Here is a 22,932-nt window from a genome sequence, read left to right on the forward strand (position 1 = left end):
AGCGGACTCGGTTTTGAACTGAACATTTCCTGCTAAATATTTCATTGATGAAGCTGACCTGAAAGATGAAAAATGCGGGAGAAGAAACTCAATATTTCTATTCATGTATTCATTACATTTGTATCCTGCCCTTCCTTCAGCGAGCTCCGGATAACATAGATGCAGCTATTCCATTTTACCTTTACAACAACATTATGAGGTAAGTTAGATGCAGAGATTTGCTCAAGGCCGTCCAATCAGTTTCATTAGCGAGCAGAGATTTGAACTCAGGTCTTCTTGGTTCAACTCCCAACACTTTATATTTACTGGCTCACTCCAGAAATCTGGATAGATTTTTAGATACTGCTTCCTTCCAGCCACGGGCAAGCATGGCATCTGAACTAGCGTCCCGTGTCACAAACGGTTAAAGTGTCCCTTTATTTAATTTCTGTTCAAAGAGGGTTTGTTAGCTCTGCGAAGCCCAATGGAACAGAGACATACTGTTCTTCAAAAATACTGATCTTGCACAATGCCCAACTATAAAATATTGCTTGAGACCAAAGTAAGTGCCGCAAAAGAGCTGCATGAATAATTCTCCAGTGACTTTAGTCGAAACCTTGCAAATAGCAGCTCCGGTGGTGTGGGTAACTGGAGCTGTAGCATGGACAGAGAAGGGATTTAATCCTCTCAGTCATACCTTGGATCTCAAATGCCTTGGCTACCGAACAAATCGGCTCCTGAACAATCGAAACCCAGAAGTGAGTGTTCCAGTTTTCAAACGATTTTCGGAAGCTGAACGTCAGGCGCTCCTGCAGCCAATCGGAAGCCGTGCCTTGGTTTTTGAACGGTCCTGGGAGTTGAACGGACTCCCAGAAGGCATTCTGTTTGAGAACCAAGGTACAACTGTACTTTGATTCTTAGTTTCATTATACACTGAAAATACTATTTATTTATTTAATTGATTTATATACTGCCCTATACCCAGAGGTCTCAGGGCAGTTCACAGAAAAGATAACATAAAAACCACAATATATATAATCAAACAACAACCCAATAATCCCCCCCAAAAGAGCCATATTTTAAAAGGGCATAGGACAGGGGTCAGCAAGGTTTACCTCGCCTGGGCCGGTTCACTCCAGTGGAGAACCCTCTGTGGGCCAGATCGCGCGCTGGGCTGCGAGTTCTGGTGTCTACATCTGCGTAGAAAATATTTCCGGCGTCTGCGGAAGTGAGCCCCTGCGCCGCACCGCGCCGCACCGGTTTAGTGCAGCATGCGGGGACTTACTGAGTGGCTGGCTCAGTTCGGGGGCAGCTTGTGGGCCGGTTAAACGACCCCCGCGGGCCACTTGTGGCCCATGAGCCTTAGGTTGCCTCCACCTGGCATAGGATGTAAATCAGGTCAACCAAAGGCCTGGTTAAAAAGGAACGTTTTTGCCTGGCGCCTAAAGGTGTAAAATGAAGGTGCCAGGTGAACTTCCATGGGGAGAACATTCCACAGACGGGGAGCCACTGCAAAGAAGGCCCCGTTCTCGTGTTGTCACCCTCCGGACCTCTCGAGGGGGAGGCACATGGAGGAGGGCCTCAGAAGATGATCTCAGGGTCCGGGTAGGTTCATATGGAAAGAGGCGGTCCCTGATGGTTGCTCAGTTCAGAAAAGTCTACATGCAGAGATGCAGTGGTCAGCCTCCAATGTGGAAGGGGTGTTTCTGGTGCACATTTAGCTAACCAGCTTCTCGTGGCACTCTAGCAGTTCTTTCCTGGCACAGCAACATGCCTGAAACACCGTTTGGGGATTTCTGAATTAGCTCTGCTGATTTGCTTACTCTGAGTAATTGCATTCACAATTGGGCACCATTCCACCACTTGGGCGGAAGACACAGTTTCATTTTTGGTTTTCTACATTAAAGCCATTCCTGAGAAAAGCATGACAAAGGTGTTATGAAGGGACTGTAAACTTGGAACACTTTGGGGGACTTTCAGGTTCCACGTTGTTGCTGCGGACAATAGCTATTTCGTAAGCTCTCATAACTGAATTTGCTGAATCAAAAAAGTCACATGTTGTTAATTTTGGTAATCTAAATCATCTGCCCTAGTCGTAAACATTCTCTTGGACTTCCCAATATACACAGTATTCCATCAGCTGCCTTGCGGTATGACTCAGAAAAAAATATGAACATCGTGGTGTTTTTTAAATGGAATTTTGGTTTATGCAGTCAGAGTTTGACTGCTTTATTGTCCCACGCATGTTAACTTTTCGAACATCTTGATCACGAGCTTTTGGATTGCTATTTGGTTTTCTAGTTGTAGATCTGGATATGTTGTGCTTGGAAGCATCGTGTCTGTTATAGCAAGTTTTTGCTAAATAAATTGAAACTGGGAACTTACATGACGTGGCCTTCGAGAGGAAGCGTATCTGTATGTGGTAGGTAGGGACTTAGAGAGCTTTCTTATTCTGCAGAACATTGACTTTAATGTACTACTAAAAATAGATTCTAATAAATGTTTTTTCTCACACAGTGAAGCGATTACCTCCCTCTCATTAATCAAGTCACAATTGTATTCAAACGCACTGAGTACTTTGAGAGTTCGGCAAATCATGGATCTGGAGGTCAAGTGCCAGCTAACCACAAAAACCAAATTGTAACCTCATGGTGCCCCAGCGTAAAATGGTCAACACAACACATCTTTATATGACTTTACCACAGCAAGAGGGAAAACTGTGTCAATGACCAGATGAATTCACTCTGTATACAGTAGATGGAATTCACTATGCTATGTTCCAACTGATTTTAGGATTCTCAGAGGGCATGTCCATTCTACACTCTTAAACTAGCTGCCACCTGTAGCATGCATTGACATGTTCTTAGGAGTTTGAATAACTTATTTACAATTACATAGTTGCCCACAGCACATTTCTAAGGTGTTGGATGGCTTTGGGCACAGCACAGAGAGCAAGTCAAGCCCACACATTGTATTTATCTCAGTTGGTTGGAGTGTGGTGCTGATAACACCAAGGTTGTAGGTTCAATATGGCTACATCTGCATATTCCTGCATTCCAGGAGGTTGGACTACATGATCCTCAGGGCCCCTTCCAACTCTAAAGGTAAAGGTAAGGGTACCCTTGACTGCTAGGTCCAGTCGCGGACAACTCTGGGGTTGCGCGCTCATCTCGCGCTATACAGTGGTGCCCCGCTAGACGAATGCCTCGCTAGACGAAAAACTCGCTAAACGAACACCATTCGTCTAGCGGAAGCTGCCGCACAAGATGAAAAAGTCAATGGGGCTGCTTGGCAAGACATATTTTTTTTTAGCGCGAAAACCTCAGCGCTCCATTGCTGCTTCGCTAGACGAATAATTCGCTCTATGGAAAAACTCGTAGAACGAATTATTTTCGTCTAGCGGGGCACCACTGTAAGCTGAGGGAGCTGGTGTTTGTCCGCAGAAGCTTCCGGGTCATGTGGCCAGCATGACTAAGCGACTTCTGGTGAACCAGAGTAGCGCATGAAAACGCTGTTTACCTTCCCACCAGAGCGGTACCTATTTATCTACTTGCACTTGCACTTTGAACTGCTAGGTGGGCAGGAGTTGGGACCGAACAATGGGAGCTCACCCCATTGTGGAGATTTGACCTGCCGACCTTCTGATCGGTAAACCCTAAGGTCAGTGGTTTAGACCATAGCTCCACCCTACAGTTCCAACTCTTCCAACTCTACAGTTCTATAAGTCTATGATTCTGTGTGTATCTTCCCATCCCAGTTCCAAACGAGACTGGCCCCATGTCTATTGTTCTCTTACAACATCATCTCTAGCTGGGGAGGAGGAAAGGCCTGTATTTTTTAGCATACCTTCTGTGAGCATTTCCAGCTAATAGTTTCCATGACCAAAATAATAATAATAATAAAATCACCTGTACTCTTTAGTCATGCACAGAGGCAGAGGGCCTTCTCGGTAGTGGCGCCCGCCCTGTGGAAAACCCTCCCATCAGATGTCAAGGAAATAAACAAATACCTGACTTTCAGAAGACACCTGAAGGCAGCCCTGCTTAGGGAAGTTTTTTATTGTTTGATGTTTTATCATGTTTTTAATATTCTGTTGGGAGCCGCCCAGAGTGGCTGGGGAGACCCAGCCAGATTGTCAGGGTATTAATAATAATAATAATAATAATAATAATAATAATAATAATATACAAACTTGGCTAGAGCCATTAACCAGGAGTTGTCAGTGAGGAGAGACAGCGCTGTGTACTTGACCTTCTGGCAGCAGAGTCTGGATTATTCAAGCAGCTTTAAACTTGGAGGTATTCTTGAATAGGTTTTTATTCAGTCTGATTCTGTTCAGAATTGGAATGCAAAACTAACAATGGTGCATCCTTTGTTATGTCATACCCGACGCTATGCCATATATAATGTTGACAGCATAGCTGCTGTTCAACCTTCAAGTTCTGGCAAAGTGTTAGGATTGTATATAATGTTACATGATTATTTACCAGGTCCACTAGTTTTAATGGTTTCACTCTGAGTAGAACTTAGTTAGATGCAACCCTTAGGTACAACTACAGTGGTACCTTGGTTCTCGAATGGCTTAGATGTCGAACAAATTGGCTCCCAAAGGCCACAAACCTGGAAGTAAGTGATCTGGTTTGTGAACGCTTTTTGTAAGCCGAATGTCTGACACAGCCAACCAGAAGCCACGCCTTGGTTTTTGAACGGTTTTGGGAGTAAAACAGACTCCCGGAACGGGTTAAGTTTGAGAACCAAGGCACCACTGTAATATGTAAGATAGCTGTGTTTACTATTAATCATTTTCCAATTCTGGTTGGAAACTAGCAATAGTTGTAAGGTAGTGACATGGATTGCGCAAATATCCCTCCCCCCCTTTTCAAAATTTCTTTAGCTCAGTTGTTTCCCTGTGCAACATTATTTGATGATCCAATGCAATAAAGCCACGTAGTTAGTGGGATGACATCATGAGGCTGCATTTAACAGAATGACATCATCAGTAAATTCAGTCGTAATCAACCATATTTCTTTATGAGGAGAACGGTGGGTGAGGGAAACATAAAATAAGTAAAAATGTATTTTTGAAAAATGGAAGCATTTTTTGCCCTGCCATTTGTTGGTCAAACAGGGTTTTGTTTCTTTGTTTTTTTTAGCTTTTAATGTGATTGAACATAAATCATAGTAAGAGGAAAGAAAGAAAGAAAGAAAGAAAGGCACCAGTGGTTCTGTTACGCTTACTTCAATCTTTAGATACACCAAATAAGGGCTCGTCCACACTTCCTCTTCCCCAGCTGCTTCTCCCCGTGAAAAACTGCTCTTTAGTGCTCAATTGGAGCAAATGGCAATTCAGGTTTTCTACAGATTGATGCTTGCTCCAATTTAGCACTAAAGAGTGGGTTTTCCCTGGGAAAGGAGCAGAACAGGAGGAAAGCCGCAAGGACCCGTGTTTTCTAGGCACTGGACAAGCAGAAGTGCGAACAAGCCCCGAGTAGTGCTTATCTGGTGTATTATTGGTTCCCTACAGGTTTTCAAGCACTAGTTTGGTGTCATAAATAACATAGAGACACAGGCTGAAATCCAGAGGAGTGTGTGCTTGAAATTTATGCACCTGGATATCCCCCCAGAGTTTCCTTTTCAGAACATGCTCCTCCCTAGAACTCTTTAAACCGTTCTGTAAATCTCCCTGAATCCAAAAAGCATCTTAGGAATTAGACAGAATGAAAGGGGCATGGTATTTTTTTCTCCTCGAGAAAGCTCTTGTGTGTAGTTCCCAAACTGTTTTCCGATTTGAAGGAACTAAAGGACAGCTTGGAAGTTTCTGGAGCTGGGAATGTGTAAAAAGTGCCTTTTGAAAGAAACACCTGGCTAGGGGTGGGGGACATACACACACCCCTGGATTCCAGCCATATTATATGGTGTTGTGTCACGACTGCCCTGCGCCGATTATTGCAAATACATTAACGTTGCAGTCATTTTTGTCATCACATTGAGGCTGCCAAGCTCTAGCCTGTAAAGTAATAAAGCCCTAATGATTCTAGTCTACTTCCTTTAGCTTGTCAGAGGGTAAAGGTTGTTCCACCAGGGAAAGGAGATTTGAAAATTCCACCTAAACATTTGTTGCTTGCATTCTGAAGTTAGCATTTGTTCTGGCTAAAAGCCCACACCCCCTTTTTTTTGTTAAAACAAACAATCCTATCAATACTAACTGAACCCAGGCCCTTGCACCTGAAATTCTGAACCGTTTTGGATAAGCACCATGCAGATACAGATAGTTTTCAACAGTACTAACTCTAAATGAGGTTCTGTAGCACTTGTAAGCCTAGGGTGCAGAGGACTCCTTGCCGTTGTCAGCGGATGGGGCCGGGGGCACTGTACATTCTCTCAGCTATTCACAGATGTGAAAGATAGCACATAGCATGCATGTTTCTGTGGAACTGATGAAATTTCACACCTTTGCTGAAGGCTACACAAATATTTTGTTCACGAACCCGAGAATTGCAAGCATGTTATTTGTTAAAACAGAGCGGTTTTTCCTCTATGCCAGTCGTGTGATATTAACACAGTTCCAGTTATTTCCTTTTGGCCACCATGATCCAGTGCGTAGAATAATGGACTTTAGAGCTAGTTTCAAATTCCAACGTATCCCCCCAAAAATTGCTAGGCAAGTTGTTGCCTTATTGTCAAACGCAGAGTTTTTTGCAGGTTCCCCTAAAGGTGTCCTCTTAATACTCTGGGCGGCTCCCAACAAAATATTAAAAAGATAATAAGACACCAGACATTAAAAACTTCCTTAAACAGGGTTGCCTTCAGATGTCTTCTGAAAGTCTGATAGTTTATTTCCTTGACTGTGGGAATACGTTTTTAAGGTGCTCCTGCACCTGTTTATGTTTATTTTAAGGTAACCTTCTGCGCTAGGAAGGAAGGGCAAAGGATCCAGCAGAGAGTTTGCTGCATGGATCCCTCCGCATTTGGGACAAAGCGCACCAATTTAGCCAATGTAACGGTCAGTTGATAGTTTCCCACCCAGAAACTAGCTTAGAGACAAGGTTGTGATTGGTTCTTGTAAATGTTGTGACGATGTTTTAATAAATAGCCTCCGCTCTCTGTAGCGTGTGTGGAGAACGCGCGAGACAAGCTAGAGAGAACATCAGTGTGAGACAAACCAGAGAGAAACCGAAAGCAAAACCAGCCGCACAGAGCAGTTGAGAGCTTCTTCACCAATGACTGTTTTTATTTCTTTTATTTCAAAAGCTTTTATTTGGCCTTCTAAGTTTTGGCCGCTACCTAGCTTAGCCTATCTTTCTATCCGGAGACCTCCGGAATCTCCGGAACCTTCAGATACCTGCAGAAAACCTTCAGAAACCTTCAGTAACCTTCAGAACTCACGACAACTACCTTCAGATCATAGCCAGCGGACCCTTTCACGACGCAGTGGGAGCAGGAACTCTGGGATTACTGGTCGTCCCATCTGCAGGCTATCCCCACACTTGACATCGGATGGGAGGGCGTTCCACAGGGCGGGTGCCACTCCCAAGAAGGCCCTCTGCCTGGGTCCCTGTAACCTCACTTCTCACAGGGAGGGAACCGCCAGAAGGCCCTCAGAGCTGGACCTCAGTGTCTGGGCTGAACGATGGGGGTGGAGACATTCCTTCAGGTATACTGGGCTGAGGCCCTTTAGGGCTTTAAAGGTCAGCACCAGCACTTTGAATTGTGCCTGCAAACGTACTGGGAGCCAATGTAGGTCTTTCAGGACCAGCGTTATGTGGTCTCGGTGGCCGCTCCCAGTCACCAGTCTAGCTGCCGCATTCTGGTTTAATTGTAGTTTCTGGGTCACCTTCAAAGGTAGCCCCAAGTAGAGTGCATTGCAGTAGTCCAAGCGGGAGATAACCAGAGCATGTACCACTCCGGGAGGACAGTCTGTGGGCAGGTAGGGTCTCAGCTTGCGTACCAGATGGAGCTGGTAGACATGTGCCCTTCAGGTAATCTTCGGGAGGCACATCTGAAAATTAAACAATAGGCCAGAATCCCATGTGAGAATTTAATGGGTGTTTAAACTTGGGAGGCTGACCATTGTAAATTTCCCAGCTGGCTGCATTGCAGGGCAGGATAGCCCACCAAGACTGAAGTTTAAAAAGCCCAATCATGGGCAGCCAATGGGGCGGAGCCTGATCGGCGGACCTGAACAAGGAAGTTTTAACGTTCTCAGCCGCCAACTGAGGATAAAAGACGGCCGCACCTAGCAATTGCAGCAGAGTTGGCCGAAGAGCAAATTGAGAGAGCAGATTGTCAACATTAAATAGAAGATTATTTCTTGGGTTCCATGATCACTGCAGATGGTGACAGCAGTCACGAAATTAGAAGACGCCTGCTTCTTGGGAGAAAAGCAATGACAAATCTAGACAGCATCTTAAAAAGCAAAGACATCACCTTGCCGACAAAGGTCCGTATAGTTAAAGCTATGGTTTTCCCAGTAGCAATGTACGGAAGTGAGAGCTGGACCATCAAGAAGGCTGATCGCCGAAGAATTGATGCTTTTGAATTATGGTGCTGGAGGAGACTCTTGAGAGTCCCATGGACTGCAAGAAGATCAAACCTATCCATTCTTAAAGAAATCAGCCCTGAGTGCTCACTGGAAGGACAAATCCTGAAGTTGAGGCTCCAGTACTTTGGCCACCTCATGAGAAGAGAAGACTCCCTGGAAAAGACCCTGATGTTGGGAAAGATGGAGGGCACAAGGAGAAGGGGACGACAGAGGATGAGATGGTTGGACAGTGTTCTCAAAGCTACTAACATGAGTTTGGCCAAACTGCGAGAGGCAGTGAAGGATAGGCGTGCCTGGCGTGCTCTGGTCCATGGGGTCACGAAGAGTCGGACACGACTGAACGACTGAACAACAACAACATGTATTTGTAACACACATTGCCACAGGCACAAACTTGCATGAGCCTTTGGGAAATGTAGATGACATTTTCCTGCCAGATTTATTCTTTTGCCTCTGCATTGTTTGTCTCCAGGCAGGACTGCAAACTTGCTAATTTGCCCTTTGCCTTTATAAACTGGTGTCCTGAGTAGACTACATGCTAACAAAGCTGGCTTTGACTTTATAATAAAATATGTCAAGCCAAGTTGGAGTGTTTGTTTTGAAATTAAAATTCTCAAATGTGTTCTGAATTTTTGCTGGGGGGTTTTAGAACCTCCCAGCGCACAATACAAAGTGGTTTTTAGTTGATTCATGTGCATTTTTAACATGTTTACAGCTGGTTAACGCCTTTTGATATCAACATTATGTAAGCTTCTAACCTTTGGCTTGAACTGATGCTGTCATTGGATCTTCCCCATGATCTAGAAAGGGAAATCTGGCCTTAAACATTACGATCTTCATCAGAGGGCCTCCTTAGGGATCCATTTTCTGAGATAAGAAAATGTGCAAATGGAGAGAGAGCCTGTTCAGTTTGGGTGCCCTGCATGTAGAATGGTTTTTTTTTTGCACCAAGCAATTACCTTTCAATTTTCCCAGGCCTTCTAGCAAGTTACCCATCTGGTTTTCAATCTGCTAGAGGATTTTCTAATTGGTTGCTGCTTGTTTTTATTTGTTCGGCTTTGTTATAAATACAACTTTACTTTCTGTTGTGTTACAGCTAATGTGAGCACTGCCCTGGGGATTTTCGAATTGAAGAGCAGCGTGGAAATGTTTCAGATAAATAAATATAGCATGCCACTTGGTTTCTTAACATATCTATAAAATGAGCTAGTACAAAGCAATGGTCTGTGGTGGATCTACTTTGTCTGAATCCTGTTTGCTCTTCATCAATAATAGCTTCATTGGTTATCCAGTCAACTAGCTTATTTTAGAGATGCTTTGCTAATGACAGATAGCAAACTGGTTGATAACTAACGAGGATTGGATGTAAGGCTATTTTTGAATATAGGGATGACTACCACTGTGGCCCAAACTTTAGGGAATAAACCAGATGAATCGATAAATGAGAATATTACTCCCAGCAGGGAGGCCCACCAGTCGATGTTAGATTTCAACAGTTCTGGGGGGTAAATAGTGTATGCTTTATTACTTTTTAACTGCTAAATAAGGTTCTTGGCCTCAGTTCAGGGTGCTGTAGGCCAGTCTGGTAAGCTTTCCAAAGATTCTGTTGTTTGTTTTAAAAAAATATTTATTAAGTTTTATAAGAAAAGAAACAACAACAAAATCAAACAAACACAGCAATACAACCATATAAAAAACAAACAATAATGACATACCTGCAATAAAAACAAACCTACAATAAAAACATAAAATCTTATTATTATCACTAACATCTATCCTTAACATTGTATGTTGACTTCTGCTATCTCCTCTTCCTGCGTTCCTTGTCTATCATCTTTAGTAATTTCTAAACATCTTGCAAAAACCTTATTTGCTATTAAAATACCTACTTATTGATCTTTACTGTTATCTTAACTCATATTTCATCTATCTTAAACACTTAACCTAACTCTATGTCTACAGTCTAACTTTTCTTCCAAGTTATATCTCATTATCAATCATACAATAATTTTTAAAGTACAATTTAAATTTCTTCCATTCTTCTTCCACTGCGTCATCCCTCTGGTCACGAAGTTTCCCGGTCATCTCTGCAAGCTCCATATAATCCATCATTTTCATCTGCCATTCTTCCATCGTTGGAATTACTTCTGTCTTCCAGTTTTTAGCTATCAAAATTCTAGCTGCTATTGTGGCATACATAAATAAAGTTCTATCACATTTTGGAATTTCTTGGCCTAGGATGCCCAGTAAAAAGGCTTCTGGTTTCTTTTTAAATGTGTTTTTCAACACCTTCATTTCATTATAAATCTTTTCCCAAAAGTCTTTTACTTTTGGGCATGTCCACCACAAGTGGAAAAAGTTCCTTCTGCTTCTTTACATTTCCAGCACTTATTATTTTGACCATGATAATTTTTTGCTAATTTAACAGGTGTCAAGTACCATCCATACATCATCTTCATTACATTTTCCCTAAGCAGATTACATGCTGAAAATTTTATACCAGTTTTCCAGTTTTTTCCCAATCCTCCAACATGATCTTGTGCCCCACAACCCTTGCCCAGTCTATCATTGTTGATTTAACCATTTCATCTTTAGTATGCCACTCGAGCAGTAGGTTATACATTCTGGAAAGATTTTAACTCTTTGGCTCTATCAGTTCTGTCTCCAACTTGGATTTTTCTACCTGAAAACCAATTTTTCTATCTGACCCAAAGATTCTGTTGTTTGGTTGACCTCATCATCATGACTATGACAATAGTGAATGATAATATTGCATCCATTCATTGGGTCTGATAGTGGACACTGGATCGTTAGGACCATTCTCCAGCAGGCCTGATATTCTATGCCAAAAGAGGCGGATGTCCTTATCGTGAGAGGCCTTTCTTAGAATATGCCAAGCATATTCTCGGCCTCACTGATGTGGTCTGAAGGAAAGCAGAGCAGTATGTTTGGCAGCGGCTTGGCTGCAGGAGTTGCCAGAAGCAGGCATGCAAGGCGCCTTCAAATTCAAATGAATGGCAGATAATAATAGTAATAATAATAATGTACACCCTCCCCCAGCTGTTTCAGACTTTAAATGTTAATATGAGCACTTGGAATCAGGTCTGGAAATGGACTGAAAGTCAGCGCAGAAGAGAGACTGGCATAATATGCTCTTACCTACCAGTCTCCACCAGTAATGTCGCCATTCCCAGTGGAATTTTTGGGTGGGCTGTCTTCGATGGTAGCCCATAACACATTCCTGTATTCCAGCCAGGAAGCTTAAAACCTCTCAATTTTTTCCTTTGAAATTGCGCTCTTCAGCCGTGTTGAAAACTCTGACGTTTTCCTTAATTGATACCGGTGCTAATTAATTCACCATTTATAATATAGAAAGACTCAGCTTTGTTGGATGAAATTTGCTCCCTCGTGTGAGTAGTATAATAAATCCCTCTTTCTCCCCTGTCCTTTTTAACTCCGCAAGTTGAATGTAAATGTAGTCCATTTAGTATGGGGGCGGGGGAAATGAACAAAATTTGTCACAGACTCTTAAACTCAAAACATATGTCAAGTACATTTTAGATTCCATACTTCAGTATCGCATGTTTGTTTAAGTCTAGAAATAATTCGCCGCAGACCACTTCAATTTTCAGGACTTCTCATTGATTTCTAATTAAAGTTCCCTTCTCCAGCTTGATGTTAACCTCATCATCTGCCTCCTTGCAGCCTGTTTGACTGTCATGGAAAATGCTTTGGTTATTTGCAAGAGATGTGGGTGATGCACGGTTAGACTTTTGCAGCCATTACGCTCCCCCGCCCCCATTCATTCCAGTAGGATAACACCTTCTTGTGTCTAAACCAGCCTTGCTGCCCATAAGAATGGCAGCCTTCAATGGCGAGAGGTTGCTCAGTATCACATATCTAGACTTTGATTGGATAATATGAACTGCAGTGAGGTTGGATGGCCATCTGTCATGGATGCTTTAGCTGAGATTCTTGCATTGCAGGGGGTTGGACCAGATGACTCTAGGGGTGCTTCCAACTCTACAATTCTATGATCTTATGCTTATTAGAACTCACTGGGTTCTTCTGACCAAGGTCTGGGGAGAACTGACCTGAAGCAAAGGGCAGTTGGCAATGAGGTGTCATATGATTGCTGGAGATCCACCTCTCATGTGAGTTGTAAGGGATTTAAGGGAACAGTCTTGTAACTCTGCACGACAGCGTTCCTGAGATAGTGCCTTCTGCCTTCTCCACTGTGGTCCTTGAAAAGAAGCAGCAGGCAAGGGGTTTGTGGTTGGCCTAGACAAGGTGATGCTCCCTTTGGCAGCTGGTCCTCTTTCTCCTGAAAGAGGCCTGTGGGTTCATTCTCCATTAATTCTATGTCTGGCGGATTCAGGGCTGTAATACTTACTGGTACGCCGGCTGAAACCCTACCTGCCCGCAGACTGTCTCACCAGAGTGGTGCATGCTCTAGTTATCTCCCACTTGGATTACTGCAGTGTTCTCTATGTGGGGCTACCTTTGAAGGTGACCCGGAAACCAGTGCTGTCAAGTATCCCGTTTTCCCCGGGATTCTCCCTTATTTTAAGCAGTTTCCCGCTGCTCTCCCTTATTTTTTATTTCCCTTAAATTTCCTGTTTTTAATGGAAGCAGCTCCTCCCCTGCTGGCCAGGGACTGGGTGGAAAGACCTCATCTACTTGGAGAGAAAAGCCTCAGCCCTCAAAGCAAGTGGGAGCCATTTCCCGTCCTTACAGGGGGGTGTTATTCCTCCCCCTGCATCAGCCCCTATCCGTTGCCGCCGAGCCCCTCAGCCGGCCAATAGGGTTAGCTGGCGGGCGGAGCCTGGCTGCCTTTGAGCAGCTGCTGCTTCCTGTCCTGTTTTGATGGGATCAGACAAGAAGACGATGGGGCTCCATCGTGCAGAGCACATGGCTGCCCTCCTCTTTGCTGGCTGCCCTCCTCTTTGCTGGCTGCCCTCCTCTTTGCTCCGCTCCGAGCCCGAGGCCACTTAGAGTTTACATTGCTGCTCCGCCCACTTTTGCTCCTGGCTCCGCCCACCACTGACATGTGACTGTCCCCGGGATAGGTGAGACTGCTGATCCCTTATTTTCAAATCCAAAACTTGACAGCTATGCCGGAAACTACCGGTACAACTAATCCAGAATGCGGCAGCTAGACTGCTGACTGGGAGTGGCTGCCAAGACCATATAACACTGGTCCTGAAAGACCTACATTGGCTCCCAGCACGTTTCCGAGCACAATTCAAAGTGTTGGTGCTGACCTTTAAAGCCCTAAGGGGCCTCAGCCCAGTATACCTGAAGGAGCATCTCCACCTCCATCGTTCAGCCCAGATACTGATGTCCAGCTCCGAGGGCCTTCTGGCGGTTCCCTCACTGTGAGAAGTGAAGCTACAGGGAACCAGGCAGAGGGCCTTCTTGGTAGTGGCACCCGCCCCATGTAACACCCTCCCATCAGATGCCAAGGCAATAAACAACTATCTGACTATTAGAAGACATCTGAAGGCAAACGTGTGTTGGGAAATTTTCAATGTCAAACATTTTACAATTTTTTATGTACTGTAAGTAAGACGCCTAGAGTGGCTGTGGAAACCCAGTCAGATGGGCGGGGTATAAATAATAAATTATGATTATTATTATTATTACTGTGGGTAGATGAATTATGCGAGGCCCAGGGTTGGCTCATGACATGCCTGTATGGCAACTTGTACTCATTTGGCAGCATGTTAAAAATAGTTGCAGTAACATACTGAGCTTATGGCAGTGATGTTACAGGTTGTGATTGGTCAGGGCTTGGGAAATGAAAAGCTTTTTTTGAAAGAAAGGTGGAATACAAATGTAATTGGTGCTATTTCTCTAGAAAAAGAGATGCCAAAGCTCAGCACAAACTTCTCCCTTGTTCTCTTAGGGTGGAAAAAGCACCCACCTACGATGTGGTGGAGCTGAGCTCTGGCTGAAAAAATCCCTAAATGTAATACATAAAATCAAGAAAGCATGCTCCTGGACTTTTCCGTTTTTGAGTTAAATGGGTGCAGACGAGGAATTTATCATTTTTTATTGTTAGGTATGGGTGCTTGTAAGCAGGGTGGTGCTGTGGTCTAAACCAGTGCTTCCCAACCTTTTCATCGCCGTGGACCGGTCAACGTTTGATAATTTTACCGCGGCCCGCTAAGGGGGGGCGTTGATTGTTTATATTTAATTTAATTGTATTTAAACATGCCTTCAAAATAAAATACAGTTACACCCGGTTAACCTCTCGCCCATGGAATGTCATACAAACCCGAGAGAAATACACCACAGTAAATAAAATGGAAATAATTTAATGTTCCTTGGGCGGCCTGGTACCATTTGATCCACGGACCGGTACCGCTCCGTGGCCCGGGGGTTGAGGACCACTGGTCTAAACCACAGAACCTAGGGCTTGCCAATCAGAAGGTCGGCAGTTCGAATCCTCGCTGCGGGTTGAGCTCCCGTTGCTCGGTCCCTGCTCCTGCAGTTTGAACGCACGTCAAAGTGCAAGTAGATAAATAAGTACCTACTGCTCCGGTGGGAAGGTAAATGGCGTTTCCGTGCGCTGCTCTGTTCGCCAGAAGCGGCTTAGTCATGCTGGCCACATGACCCGGAAGCTGTACACCGGCTCCCTTGGCCAGTAAAACGAGATGAGCGCCGCAACCCCAGAGTCGGACACGACTGGACCTAATGGTCAGGGGTCTCTTTACCTTTACCTGTGGGTGCTTGTGCTAAATTTGATGGATGTGAAAATACTGTTTCTCCATGGCATGGAGGATATTGTGCCCTGGCACTGCTTGGAGTGCTGCTGACCACCAATGTTGCCAGGTAAATCCACCGACAGAGAAGGCATCCCACCAGAGAAGGCACTTTTCCCAGCGCCTTATCCAACCCAGAGCCAGTTCTGTTTTATTCATTTCAACAACACCACCTTCACCCGCGGCAGCAAGCTAATAACATCAAGTTCGTTTAAAGAAATGTGAGGGATGGCTTCTCTTCTCTCTGCTTTCTATTACATGTGCTAAGACCTGTCCAAAAAAGAGAAAGAAACCTAAATCCACATGTAACATGCCAAAGTTTATGAACTTGAATTCCAGTCTATTTTTAAAGGTTTGGGGGCTAGCGTGTTTTTTTTTTTAATACTTCACATCCAGGGAGCTTGGCGAAGCTTTTATCCTTCAAGCTTTGCATTGCGAACCCAGGGGATGTGAGCCCAAACTGAAAAAAAACACACCACAGTTTGTACAAAGCTCTGTGCACTGGGACCTGCCAACTTTTGCACAGACTTTTTAGCAATGAGTGCATTGGCAGCTGCAGGGAAAATATAAAACCATGAACTGGACTGTAAAAATGCTGGTCTCCTGAGCTGCACCAAAGCTTGGATCCAGTACAGGGAGCACCAAGGCAGGTTTGGGCAAAGCCTGGGAAGTCCCAAGGTGAAACTCAGAGGAATCTGATACGTTGCAGGGACAGAACCAGACAGTTTGGACCCTGGGTAGGCAAACTAAGGCCCGGGGGCCGGATCTGGCCCAATCACTTTCTAAATCTGATCTGCGGACGGTCCGGAAATCAACGTGTTTTTACATGAGTAGAATGTGCCTTTTATCTAAAATGCATCTCTGGGTTATTTGTGGGGCCTGCCTGGTGTTTTTACATGAGTAGAATGTGTGCTTTTATTTAAAACGCATCTCTTGGTTATTTGTGGGGCATAAGAATTCTTTCATATATATATTTTTTTCAAAATATAGTCCGGCCCCCCACAAGGTCGGAGGGACAGTGGACTGGCCCCCTGCTGAAAAAGTTTGCTGACCCCTGGTTTGGACAAATGTTTTGAGAGCTAACTGTCCAAGGTAGACTCAAGGTAGAGCTTGGAATAATCTAGGGTGTGTTGGCTTTTGAGGCCTTAAGTCTTCTATCCTATGCACACTCAGCTGGGAGTAAGCGCCATTGACCATAGTCTAGGACATAGTCTAGGATTATGGCTACATAGGATTGCATTGCACGGGTGGTATAGGGGAGTTTTTAATGTTTGATGTTTTATTGTGTTTTTAATGTTCTGTTGGGAGCTGCCCAGAGTGGCTGGGGAAACCCAGCTAGATTGGCGGGGCGTAAATAATAAATTATTATTATTATTATTATTATTATTATTATTTATTATCTGATGGGAATTATTAGCCATAGGGGTAGTTGATTGAACAGCCTGCCTCTTGGTCAATAAATACGCAGAAAGAGTTTAGCTTACAACAGCGACAAACTTCCTACCTACCTGGAAACTGCCTTGTTGTTGTTTGTTCAGTCGTTCAGTCGTGTCCGACTCTTCGTGACCCCATGGACCAGAGCACGCCAGGCACACCTATCCTTCACTGCCTCCCGCAGTTTGGCCAAACTCATGTTAGTAGCTTCGAGAACACTGTAGCTTCGAGAACACTGCCTTTTGCATATATATTAATTGTTTTAATTTGAAACTTCTTATGCTTTTAAGGGACAGATGCGATGCAGCGAATGTGTCTCTTGATTGTTTCAAATATGGCAACTCTGCGACAAAGCCCATCAAAGTGAATTTGGGTTAGCAAGATGGGTTCTGAGCACTTGCCGGGGAAACTCAGTTGTACAAATGGCAACTTACAATGAATAAATCAGTCTGAGGAACCTTTCTCAGCCCCAGGGGCCGCATTTGTTCATGGGGAAGCCGCCAAGGGCCAAGGGTGGATGGCAAAAAGGGAAATGTGGGCAGAATACCAAAAGTATTTGCTGGATTAATTTCCATTCTGGACAGAGTATGAACAAGTGAACATTTCTGCTCCTACTTCTGTAGGAGATTCTTCAGCATCCCTGCCTGAGTTTGACAATTCCTGGAACAAATCATGGTGTGTGAAGGAGGACGTGGTGTAGAGGGGTTCAACCCTGATCCCCTTCCTGCATGGTTTTCTTTGCCAGATTCCCCTCCAAGCTGACTTTTGGGAGACAATTTTATTATCCAATCAAAGTGCCTGCCACTTTCACTGCCTGCCAGCCCCAGAAATTCCTCCATCTGGGTGGAATTGGTCTGCACGACAAAGTGGCCCTGCCTTTGGCTGGAAGGAATTTAAGTGGTTTTGGATTAGGATACGGGTGGCACTTGTACTAATTGCTTTGAGCCTATATGCCTATCAGTGTGTTGAGGGCTGCTGCCTGTTGGATGACTGCAAAGGAGCTGAATCATGGCTTCATAGGGACACTGGTCTGCAAAGCAAGGCATGCATCCAGTGGACTATAATATGGAAGCTGTTCATAGCATTATCTTCTCTTGCAGGTGTTGAAATGGGTAGAAGAAGCTGTGCAAGCTTCCAAAGTCCATCTCTTATCGACAGACCACCTGACTTCAGCTGTAAATGCTTGGCAAATCCCTTTTGATCCTAGTTTGAAAGAGGTCACCGTGTCCCTGAGTGGTCCTTCTCCAGTTATTGAAGTCCACGATCCTTTAGGTGAGTTATTAATCTCCCCACTTTCTCAAAGGAAGAAGGAGAAGAAGAAGAAGAAGAAGAGTTTGGATTTGATATCCCGCTTTATCACTACCCGAAGGAGTCTCAAAGCGGCTAACATTCTCATTTTCCTTCCTCCCCCACAACAAACACTCTGTGAGGTGAGTGGGGCTGAGAGACTCCAAAGAAGTGTGACTAGTCCAAGGCCACCCAGCAGCTGCATGTGGAGGAGCGGAGACGCGAACCCGGTTCACCAGATAACGAGTCTACTGCTCTTAACCACTACACCACACTGGGTCTCTACACCAGCGGTGGGCAAAATACTGGAGTGGTTTGCCAGTTCCTTCTCCAGGTGGATCACATTTAGTTTAAACTCTCGACTATGACCTGTCCGTCTTGGGTGGCCCTGCATGGCATAGCTCATAGCTTCTTGGAGTTATTCAAGGCCCTTCAACACGACAAGGCAGTGATCCATGAAGGGGGTGAAACCTACAGGAGTTGACAAAATCAGCTTTTGTGCGATTCCAGTTTTTGCCAGGATGTTAAAAAAACTGGGGCAAATCCAAAATAGCCAGATCAGTTTGGCTTGTGGTGTACTGAATATCTCTGCACTGATCATTGACAAGAATCTCACACTATTAAGTCCCATGACAATAGATCATGCTCCAGGTTTTCAAGGTGTGTGGAAGTGGGGGGTGGGCAAAGGGTTAGGCCTGAGCATTGCTGAGGTAACTGTTAAAAATAATATGCTTGTTCCTTCTTGGTCTGTCTTGTAGGTAAGCCTGTAAAGAAAGGATCTGGCTTGAATGAGTTGCTGAATATTGAAAATTCTGCAACAGTAGTGAACATAAAAGAACCAGCCCCCGGAACATGGACAATTAAGGTGATTTTCCTGTAGAAAAGATGCAGTCAATTTCCTTCAAGCATGATGCATTTTTTAATACAAAAGCTGTGTTAACAGGGTTCCTGTAGTAACATTTGATCACACATAATCCTTATAATTTTGGATGAAGTCCTCTTTCTTCTATCCCAGTAGGGTTGGGGGCCTTATGCTAAAATTGGCTCTTTATAACTGTTATAGAAAAATGTGGGGTTGGTTTTTGGGATTCAGTGTCCCCATATGTCCATTATTGGTAAGAGAAAATTGAGTCATGGCAGGATCTGGTGAAAGCAAGGAAGATCTTACCTGGCCAGTATGGCCATTCCTTTGAGATGATACATACCTTAGTTCTTGAATCCAGTCACAGGCATACCCTGTTCATACAGTGGTGCCCCGCTAGACGAATGCCTCGCCAGACGAAAAACTCGCTAGACGAACGGCATTCGTCTAGCGGAAGCTGCCCCACAAGACCGAAAAGTCTATGGGGCTGCTTCGCAAGATGAAAAGTTTTCGTCTTTTTTTCCGTTTAGCGGAGCGCGGCTGTCATTGCCGCTTCGCTAGACGAAAAAACCGCTATACGAAAAAATTCATAGAACGAATTATTTTCGTCTAGCAGGGCACCACTGTACACAAAATGTGCCCTTTAAGACAAGATTTGTAAGTGAAAGTATCTACTGGGAAAGGTTTCCCCGAGATATTTCCTTCTGCAGAGGAAATACTTGGGGTCATCAAGAGTCAAGATGGCTTCAGGATTACTCTCCTGTACTATTTCAGACGTGTGGTTTATATACTTATGTATGTGTGCTTACTTTGTGCTCCTACGAACATTTTGTTTTATATTTGAGCCCTTAGAATTTTTATAACAATAATGAGAGGACATTTGGCCCCTCGTTTTGGAAATGCTGTGACCATCTTGATGAGATGCTCTAGCGCAGGCATAGGCAACCTCGGCCCGCCAGATGTTTTGGGACTACAGTTCCCATCACCTGGGCCACTGGTCCTGTTAGCTAGGGATCATGGGAGTTGTAGTCCCAAAACATCTGGCGGGCCGAGGTTGCTCTATCATGCAGGTTGTGTTTCTTCTGATTTTTGAACCTTTGCACAGCTGTAAAGAGTAGTAGCCAGCCCACAGTTGGCTGCTTTTTTTTTTTTTTGCAGAAAGGGGCTAAACCCCCCCAACAGTGGTTGGAATAAAAGCTGTCACGACACTCACATGTCTGGGAAGGAAAACAGGAGATTAAATTTAAGGAAACGAAGCCCTAGGGTGGGGATTTTGATTCTGTGCCTTGTAGCTTCTTTGGGGTGGGGGTGTAAGTGTAAGTGTGACCTGTCACCACCCCAAGGAAGCCGAAGAAATGTTGTTGATGTGCATATTAAGCAAATCCTCGTATAACTTGCAAATATGATGTCCTCTGCTGTGTACTTCCAAACAGCAGGAAGTCCTCTCCAGACGATAAATTGTGGCTAGTGCCGAGCATGACAGAATTATTCCACACGCCATTGCTGCCTTGTGCTCTTAGGATTGCACAGCTTCCCAGGCCAACTCTTCTAAGCTATAATTACTTAAAGGCTCCTGTTGGTGAGCTAGGCCTCCTAACATTCCCCTCTTCCCACATACATCAGTCTTCCTGTAGGAAACGCTCCTTTAAACATCACAGCCAGCTCTCCAATACAATAAACGGTGGATCTGGAGGATCTCAAATGTTTGGGTTTCTCAGAAGGGAAAGAGGGGAAATTGAGCTTCTCTGGAGTAAGTGAAAACACAGCACAGATGGGCAGCCAGGTCGATGAGGATTTTGCTGTCCCCACCCTGCATCTGGAAGACAAGTATGGGCTGCATGTTTGCATATCCTGCCCTCCCACCTTAGCTGTGGCCATATGTCGGCACCAGCACTAAACTCAGTTAAGTCTAACCTGGTTCCTCGTATGTAGCAGATTTAGAAACCTAGTTAAGTGGTAGTTAACTATATTAAAGTGTTGCAGATGTATCTCTAAAGTATAGTTAAGGTCAGATAGTGTGATGGGTTGTAATCGGCTTGCCTCCGCTGAGCATCAAGGTGAAAGTGGGTCCACACTCTTACCTGGGAGGGTTGCAAGGTGGCAGTAGGGACGCAGGTGGCGCTGTGGTCTAAACCACTGAGCCTCTTAGGCTTGCTGATTGGAAGGTCAGCGGTTCAAATCACTGTGACCGGGTGAGCTCCAGTTGCTCTGTCCCAGCTTCTGCCAACCTAGCAGTTTGAAAGCATACCAGCACAAGCAGATAAATAGGTACCGCTGTGGCAGGAAGGTAAACGGTGTTTCCGCACGCTCTGGTTTCCGTCATGGTGTTCGGTTGTGCCAGAAGCGGTTCAGTCATGCTGGCCACATGACCCGGAAAGCTGTCTGTGGTCAGACGCCGGCTCCCTCGGCCTGAAAGCGAGATGAGGGCCGCAACCCCATAATTGCCTTTGACTGGACTTAACTAGCCAGGAATCCTTTACCTTTACTTTTTTAGAGGCAGGAGATAAGTGTGCTGGCATCCATCTGTCTCAGGACAACGGAGGAGTGTTTCCTGGAAGGGAGAATTTGCCATGGAAAGGAGAGGAATTTCATGATCCCATATCACACTATCAGCCAGTTAATCATAGTTAGGAAGACCCTGATTCTACATTGGTTCCAAAAAGAAAGAGGAGAGCAAGATAAATTAGACTTGTAATCTGTATAAAATCAGCATCAAAAGGTAGGGACTTGGCAATAGTTATTCAAAAGCTTGGGATGATTTAAGAAAGCATTGGTACCCTCTGCCAGCTGCACAACCCTGGGAATCTGGGATGGAGAATAGTGAGTCTGTACAGCAGCCTCACTGTAGCTGGAGTCACTGACCCTGTAGCTGGAGTCAGTCAGGGTCACACCCTCCCAGGCCAGATGGGAAAAAGCCTGCAAGGCAAGGAACAGGTCTTCCAGGACTCACAGCTAAGATGACAAACTTTCCAAAGGTCTGGTTCCTGTGCTTCAGAAAGTCGCACAAGCAGTAAAGCTTGACTTAGTGAAATTCTTAAATTATCGGTATAGGAACAGAAGAATGAGACGTGAGAGCCATGCAGCTAAGATAGAACAACCAACTAAAACCTCTTCGCACGCTAAGTTTGTTGCTCTAAGCTCAGACCGCATGGCTCTCACGAGTCATTACTGACTTCCTATACCAATATTAGGAACTTTCACCACTGTAACAAAGCCAGGTTTTACTGCCTGTGCTTTGTGACTGATGTATGGAACAGCACATGAACCTGACCTTTGAAGAGTTTGTAAGTAAACCATTTTTCACTTACCAAATGTGTGGTCTTTTTGCTATGCTAAAGGAAGAAGGAAGTTTTGGAAGGAACTCACAAGGGCATATTTTAAAGATCTGTCAAACTACTTGGATGCATATTTTGTGATTTTAAATCTCTGCCGGGGTTCTTTCACCAAGGAGTACTTGCCCCAGACCTGGGTTTTGGCATCAAGGAATTCTCCTTTCTATATATTTATTTTTTGCTTGCCACCAACAGGGAAAAAGATGCAATTGCATATGAGCTCAAAGGGCGAACAAATCAAAACAGAAAGGCTTTACTGTCTTCTTGTTGGAAGAAACCTTCAAGCCAGTTAGGTTTAAATGGACCATTTGTTTAAGGATAGAAAGAAAAGTGGGGGGAAAGAATTGAATCAGAAATCAACAGGAAGTATTTGCAGTTATTGGCTACAGTCCCACACATCGTAATGTGGCTAAATCTCCCACTGATTTGAGTGAGACTGATGCAGTTGTAACCGTGTGCAGGATTGCAACCATTGTGAGTAAGAGAGTTCCCTGCTGAATGTTGTATTTATTCAGAAGGTGACTGTGATAGTGATTGTTGCTATTCACACACAGCTTCCCAAGCAAATTCCAGCCGATTAAGTGAAAAGTCACGATAATACAAGACAGAATGAACCCAGCTTAATGAGTTACACCCTTTGAAGCCTCCACAAAATATAAAGCCATCTGTAGCTATAGTAACTTATAAACAAAATATAATATTTTCTTAAAACTAAACAGCACACCAAGC

At 44.4% G+C, this 22,932-nt stretch overlaps 1 protein-coding gene across 1 annotated transcript in view; it reads left to right on the top strand.

Annotated features, from left to right (window-relative positions):
- The window catches only part of HMCN1 (hemicentin 1), a 286,626-nt gene that overhangs the window by 51,758 nt on the left and 211,936 nt on the right, over positions 1-22,932 (top strand). The window contains exons 5-6 of the mRNA XM_033151379.1: positions 17,823-17,994; positions 18,768-18,874. Coding sequence (XP_033007270.1) covers positions 17,823-17,994; positions 18,768-18,874 — 279 coding nt within the window. The remainder of the gene's footprint in view (positions 1-17,822; positions 17,995-18,767; positions 18,875-22,932) is intronic.

This window comes from Lacerta agilis, chromosome 6 (assembly GCF_009819535.1).
Source record: "Lacerta agilis isolate rLacAgi1 chromosome 6, rLacAgi1.pri, whole genome shotgun sequence".
NCBI classification, from domain to species: domain Eukaryota; kingdom Metazoa; phylum Chordata; class Lepidosauria; order Squamata; family Lacertidae; genus Lacerta; species Lacerta agilis.